The sequence below is a fragment of the Montipora capricornis genome, chromosome 8 (genome assembly GCF_036669925.1).
Source record: "Montipora capricornis isolate CH-2021 chromosome 8, ASM3666992v2, whole genome shotgun sequence".
Lineage (NCBI taxonomy): Eukaryota > Metazoa > Cnidaria > Anthozoa > Scleractinia > Acroporidae > Montipora > Montipora capricornis.
The window spans coordinates 18,147,361-18,154,860 of NC_090890.1; the positions used below are offsets into that span (position 1 = coordinate 18,147,361).

The 7,500-nt window shown below is 37.8% G+C and overlaps 1 protein-coding gene across 3 annotated transcripts in view; it reads right to left on the reverse strand.

The window, feature by feature from the left end:
• LOC138014440 (large ribosomal subunit protein uL16-like) overlaps window positions 1-7,500 on the reverse strand; it is a 12,885-nt gene that overhangs the window by 5,009 nt on the left and 376 nt on the right. For 2 of the 3 annotated variants that reach the window (XM_068861515.1, XM_068861514.1), the window contains exons 2-5: window positions 7,380-7,412; window positions 2,708-2,766; window positions 2,177-2,423; window positions 1,356-1,518 (exon numbers count right to left, since the gene is read on the reverse strand). In XM_068861515.1, coding sequence (XP_068717616.1) covers window positions 1,356-1,518; window positions 2,177-2,423; window positions 2,708-2,766; window positions 7,380-7,402 — 492 coding nt within the window. In that variant the 5' untranslated portion in view covers window positions 7,403-7,412. Of the gene's footprint in view, window positions 1-1,355; window positions 1,519-2,176; window positions 2,424-2,707; window positions 2,767-7,379; window positions 7,413-7,496 lie in introns of all 3 variants that reach the window. The other variant, XM_068861513.1, reaches the window with a different exon arrangement.

Consider the following 7,500-nt stretch of genomic DNA (forward strand, 5'->3'; position numbering starts at 1 on the left):
TTTTTGCTCTCATTTTTTCGAAGGCGATGAAGGCAGAAATTTAATTGACCCCAGCTGGTGAATTCGAATACGCAGCCAAGTATTTGCATAAGAAAGAAGAACAAAATATTGTAGTTTTCTCGTTCGTCAGAGTTTTCAGAGAGCGCCGTTGAATGCTAACAATTGTGGCGTGCAGGGGACATAATAGCGGTGTCAAGTGCGAACTATAAATCGTACCCGGTGATTCTATATTGTAAGCGGTGTGGAGAGATGTCGTATCACAACATTGAAGCGCTTTCGCAACGCGCGGCAGTAACTGAAAATTTATGCTTTTACCAAAACCAGTTGGAAGCATTGCAAACGGATCGTTTTTTCAACTTATTAAAGTTGAACAGACACAACTTTTGCTCGAACCTGAGGGCTTGTACGTTTGGGAATACTTTAAGACACTCGGCGATAGAGTTGACCTCTTTCTTTCGTGCTCCGCGCGTGAATCGAATTGATGACGAAAGTGTTGATGTAAACTGTCAAAGTTGACCAATCAGAGGGTATACCAGGAGCTGGTATACCGGAATGAAGAATTTAAAGAGATGCTTACAGGCTCTCCCGCCTCGCCTCGACCCAAGGCCCCACTCGCTTTTCACACGCAGTTCTTTTCGTTTTCTCGACTATCTGAGAGCCTGGAACAGGCTAGGCTCAGAATGGAGGAGTCAGCGGTCATTTTTGCAGTTTATGACGTACATGTACATTTTGCATGAAATGGGGAAGACATGAGAGAACGCCCCATAGAGAAGCAGTGTTAAGACTGATATTTGTCGTGAATATTGAGTCTGCAAAGAAACAGCAAAGCAACGAAGAAAATATCCACAGCCGCACTTGTGCTTACCTTGCTTTTCTTGATTACGAAATCTCTGTCACCCATATCATAAGTCACAGTAGGCTGCTGATTTAGTTTTTGAGCCCGCACTGAAAAGGCGAAAAAGCGGCAAAAGCCCAACGTCGAAGGCACAGCGTAATTTTCTTGCAAAAAACAGGAAAACGAGAAGAATAACTCCAGAAACTTAACTTTACTTATGTTAGGCTTTCCAAAAAAAATGTTGGAAAACTTGCTGATTTTGGCCTTCAGTTCTCCTTTAATTTTGTGAACCAACGAGAGGCAATAACCCTTGTGATGCTTTCAATATTGTCCAAAGATTTCGCATCGAACTAGAAATTAATAATTGATTCCTACGACAATTTTGTTTGCTTCCCAGAATAAAATGCCTTACACAGGCTCTGCAACATACGGTGTAAATTTATTTTCAATACACTTTTTAGTTTAAAACAGAATGCAAAGCCATAATCAACACAGAGACTTTTACAACAGAAGTACCTACTTTCTGTCGCCCTGGAAACTTGAACTTGGCTCTTCTCAAGGCTTCGATAGCTGATGCTTTGTTTCCATCCTTGGTCCTGACAGACATGATAACCTGGCCAATGTTAACACGTGCGACAGTACCCTGAGGTTTACCAAAAGCACCCCGCATACCAGTCTGGAGCCTGCAATAAAGTGACAGTAATACATTATTGATAAGTGTAGCTCTAATTTTCAATATGGTTTGTCAATGCAATTAGTACTGAGCAGGTGACCAACAGGCTCAAATGTGTGGGCATCAGGCTTAAGTGCAGAACCCAGGCAAACCAATAATTAAAGTAAAAACAATACAGGTATCTTAAAGGATTAATCTTTCCAAATAACAAACAAACCATTGGATCCAATACACAACATCTGACTATTAAACTAAAAGCACAGGATTTTGGAAAACCCCATTTGTTAGAAATACGACAACAACACTGCCTTTATACGTATTTAACAATCACAGCAAAGCCACACTTGAAATTCTAAAATAATTTAAACTTAATCTGAAACAAGCACAGCAGAGGAATACTCGTCAACCCATCTTGATAGGGCAACTGAGACAACTACATGACCTGTTAAAAGAGCAAAGCATTTTTCTTTGAAAGGACACCGTAACAATTTCCACCCCAATCACAGGTTCCAAATAAGCCCTTTTACTACATGTAGTTTTGTTCAATACAGTTTTGGTCAGTCCTGATATGACAGGAGTAAGCAAAGTAACCTTAACTCTCAGCTTATTTCCACAAACGTAGCTGACAGTGTTCACAACAGTGAAACAGACACCTTGAATTTATGTACCTATCAGCTCCAGCACACGATAACATTTTGTTAATCCTGATAACATGGAAGGGATGAAGCCTCATCCGAAGATGGAAGGAGTCTTTGCCACAGTGCTTCACCATGTACTTGTTGCAGCAGATACGGGCTGCCTCAAGAGCTTCGCTTGACAGCTGTTCGTACTCATCAGACACCATATGAACACAAAGAGGCAGCTCATCAGCACGGGCCTTCTTACGCCCTAAATCATAAATTCTTATTTTGGGATCTAAACAAGAGAAATAAAATGAGATAGTATTTACTTCAAAGGTAAAATGATAAATAATACATGTACACAAGGCTTAAAACTATAAAAGGTTTTACAGGTGAGCATTTTTGGCTTCTTTGATGGTAACAAAGATGCTTTGTACATGTATATATACACATGTATCACTGTAGAAAAAGGAATGTTACATGTGAGTTGCCCAGATTTAATTAATCACAGGCCATAACTAAAAAAGCAATAAAATGCGGGGGTGCAACAACAAGTCCAGCAAATATTTAACTCCTTACCTGGAACACCACGACAAAAACGTGACTTAGGGTATGGCTTGTTCTTACAATAGCGGTAACTATAAAACAAAAGGGCATAAAATATTAGTCAAATTAAAGCTTGGACTATGTATTTACAACTTTATTATTTTGCCTGTTTGATGGAGGAAACCTGTCCATGCATTTCACCCTTCCTATCACCATAGTTCTCACCCCTAACATTTCATTCTCTGATCAGTACTACAATGTAGCTGAATTGCAAATATCCATCACACAACAATTCTACCAAGGAAAAACAAAGCAAAACTATTCTATCAATTTTTAAAAAGGGCTTGCAACTTGCTATTGCATTCAATTACCTCATTGTCTGCATAAAAAGGAAAAAATCAGAATTATTACTCTTTTTTCTTTTACCCCACAGTAAATCCTAAAAGAACTTTGTTTGCTAATGGAAACACAATGTCAATTGATCAAGCAAAAATGCACATGCTTCTTTGTCTCCATGTAACAAATTGCTGACTCAATCTATGGTTTAACCTACATGTAGGAAAAGCCGTGGCGCCGAAAATGCACAAAGTACTACGTGTATGTGACCTTGTTGCTAGTGCTATGCGACCTTGTCACAAAGTTAAATGTAGCTCTATTTTTCACCACAAAGTAAAGCGTGCAAGAACAAATTCACTGCACAACAATTTAAAACATTACAGGGAGAAGCAACCCTCACACTTATCTGGACAACTTAAGCAAATTATTGTCTCCAAAAGGCACATGAAAAATTACGACACTTTGAATAATAGGATCCTGCTGAAGCCACCTGAACTTTTCAGTTGTCTAGAAGACAAAATCAATGCATAAACGTTCCAGATAAGTGCAAGGATCACTTCTCCCTTTCCTCTATAACCTGCACTTAAAATTTATTTCAAATATGTAGTACAAGCCAAATCCCTCCAAACTATGACGGCAACAATTTCTGCATGTTTTGCAGTTCACATTTGTAGAGTGTAACCACACCTTATGCCCTTAGAGGCAGAGAACCAATAAAGCTTGGTAAATCAGGGCTCCAAGCTAAGTTTCTTTACATGTCGCCTTTTGCGACCTTCACTTATAAAAAGGTCGCCAGGGATACAATTTTGGTTGCCATTGGTGTTATTTTTTAAATAACTTCTTTCACTTCTCTGATACACACTGAGCCATATTAATTGAAGAGGGAAACTGCTGACCATATTGAGCCAAAGTCCGAATGGAATCGAATTCTCAGCCTTAAATGATGAATTTCTGTACAAACTGCTAATGATGAGCCCTTTGCTAAAGAGTTTTGTTTTCAAGTTTACGAGTAACAGACGCACCAGCCAAAGTGAGCGTCACGCTTTACTTCAGTACTCACATCCAAAAAACAGAAGGAGTTAAATGCTCAATTTTAAATGATGAATGGCTATACAAAACTGCTAATGATGAGCCCTTTGCTTACAAGTTGTGTTTTTTTAGTTTACGACTTTCACTGGCATGACATTTGTTTATTGCTCTCAACGCTTCCATGTAAATTTTGATGTTAAAAAGGTTTAATATGTTTCACCAAAGTAAACTTGATGAGTTCTTCTTGGCTTTAAAACACAAATAACTAGCCAGGAGGACTTTGTGCCATTAGAATAAGCATATGGTCATATCTTTTGCTCTGTTAATGACGCACCGACCAGCGAACACACAAATTATTTTCACATTGGTTGACCCCAGCCATCTTGGAATCTATAAATCGGAAAAGTAGGCTTTATAAAAAAATTAATCAAATCATCCAGTAAGTCTTATGAACTACAATATAAGACAAATAAAAATAAACTTGAACCACATAATTCGCATCGCCAAACGCTCCTACTATGATAATAAGTTTGAAAATGCTAAAAAGGACCTTAAATTAACTTGGAAATTGCTACAGTGATAAACAAGCAAACGAGCAAGCCTTCATTGCCTTCTTCCTTTACATGTGAAGGGAAGCCAATCACCAATCCCAAGGCGATTGCTGACAGATTTTGGAAATATTTTACTAATATTGGCCCAAGCCTTGCAAGTGCTATACCAGCAGCTAATTCTATTTTTCGTTCATTCCTCATCAACAATAACAATCCTATTACTCTAAAGCCAACTACTAAAACAGAGCTTGAGAATATTTGGAAAACATTAGCTTCTGGGAAAGCCCCTGGTCATGACAACATTCCAATGCATGTCGTCAAAAGCTCTTTTCACTTAATTTCATCACCTTTAGGGAATATTATTAATCAGTCACTGCAAAAAGGCATTTTACAAGACAAACCGAAAATTGCTAAAGTAATCCCTGTTTACAAAAGTGAGGATCCTTGTCTTTTTGTGAATTACAGACCTATTTCTCTATTATCGAATTTTTCACAATTTTTAAGAGAGTTGTGTACAATCGGTTAATACAATTTGTTCAAAAAAATGACATACTCTACAGTTGTCAATTTGGTTTTCGGAAAACCCACTCTGCTTCTCTTGCATCTATTCACCTTATTAACAACATTGCATCTGCAATTGATTGACATGAGACCACTGCAGGGGTTTTCCTTGATCTCTCTAAAGCTTGATACCATTGACCATCAAATCCTATTAGGCGAGTTGGAACATTACAGTTTGTGTATGTTTTTGAATTTATTTGAAACAAGCCGCCAAGTGCACAATTACAGTACTAGAATGGCCAACAATTATCGGCTACATTTTTGTCGCACTAACATCAAACAATTTACAATTCTTTATCAAGGTCCAAAAATCTGGAACTCTCTTCCTGGATCAATTATTAATTCATTTAGCTATCTGAACTTTAAGAAAAATAGGGTTTCTTTTAAAAAAACACTGAGTTAGGCCGCACAAGCATTGTGTAAGATTATTTAGATAAATGATATGCATATGAGGGGGCCCCTCTTATAAGCTCAGTGGTTTCTTGTGGTCTCCTCGCCACAATTATTGTAATATCCATCCTCTTTTTTTTAATATATATATTATTAAACATTCATTCATTCACATTCACCACACCGGAAACGATTGAGTGTAAACAAAGACAAGCCAACAAAAGAAAGACAATACAGGAGCTCATACATTTTGGGTACGTGTTGACGTGCATCCCCATTTTTTTTTTACGAGTTTACCCGGTTTGCATAATATGCGCATTTTTTGGGTATCTTTTGGTTTGCTTATCTCCAAGGTGCACTGTACATGCAGGATAGGGTTGCAAGGACGTTGTTTAAAATAACTGAAACAACCCAAACCTTTACAAAATGCTAACCTTAGGCTTAAACATTATTTTTTAGGCCTAATGTTAGCATTGGTAAAGTTTTGGGTAGTTTCAGCTACGGTAAAACAATGACCTGCAACCTGCAGTTTACACCCTCCAGGATGGAATAAGTTTATTTCAATCGGTTTTCAAGCTTTCAACACTTCGCAAAACCTACATCACAAAGCTGAATATTTGTCTGAGTTAATTAAATGCACTGTCCATGGAATTCTTTAAGTGATAAACAATTTAATCTGCATTGGTGATCATTTAGCGAGGTCAAATAAAAATTAACAGTGCATCTGAATCGCTCCTACCTTTTCCAAGACTGCCTCAAAATGTCCTCATACACCTTATTTCAAAATGACCACTATTTTAGTATTCTTTTGTTTCCTTGCAAATTTACCCGTTTGAACTTGCTTCCAAACGTTAAATTCAAAATGTTGCTAGAAAGAAGAATGGCCCTTTTCAGAGCACAGTAGTAGAGCAAAACAAGAAACTTTTTAGACTCTCGCAAAACAAAAAGTTGAGTGATAGCCTTGATGACGCGTAAGTGTCATTTCAGTTCAAGAGTGAAAGTGAAACCACACTATCACAGAGAAATGTTGTCGAGGGGTTGAGCTTGGTTTGCTTTCTGTTTTCTCCTAAATGCGGTTGGTGACCTACCTTTTTTTTGGCATAATTTTATTGTCTTACTCCTCCTCTTTGTGCAGTAAAAAAAATTAAAAAATTAACGTCAGAAAAAAAAGTCACAGGGAAAAAAATATTCGTAGCCATCACTCGTGGACACAAAATTGTCTCCTCGGGATCACGCACCCGAGGAATATTTGTAGTCAGTGCCTTTTCAAGATGTGTGCCTGTGCCATAAAACAAACATTAAATTACTCCTTTTGAACAATACAATACACCTGTTTTGATATTTCAAAAATTATGTCAAAGGCCTGCTTCCTGTTCCTGCAAAACGTAACATGAACCGATGGAACAAACTTGTCCTTGATAGATGAAGTTGCAATGATTGAATGAGTGACTTGAGAAGTTATATCTCGTAATTGCACATTTCGAGTCACCATAATGTAGGGAACAATCGAGAAAAGTTTAAAGAAAATCGTACGACAGCTTCTATTACTAAGGAATCACCTTAACCCTTTAGTGCCCAAGGGGTCTCCCTTTGACGAGTAAAATCGTCTGGCGTTAGACAGAGTAAAATCTACAAGTCACTGTTGGGCATTAAAGGGTTAAGATGTAAGTAGTAAGATCTGCAATCACATCTTTTTTCTTTTTACTTCAAAATTCCCTTACTCAACACTGGAGTAACGAATATCAACCTTTCTTTTAAGCAGAGCCCTGTTAACGACTTTATTTTCAAACAATGCCATCACTGACACTTTTCAACAGGAAAGAAAGCAAAAAACTTACCAACGGGCAGGTCTTCGCCCCATCTTGACAATGCTGGAAAGGAAAAAGAAAACGCTGACTTGCAATGTACACCTACAATACAGGACTCAACTGTACTAAGAAGAGACAAGTACATACATTT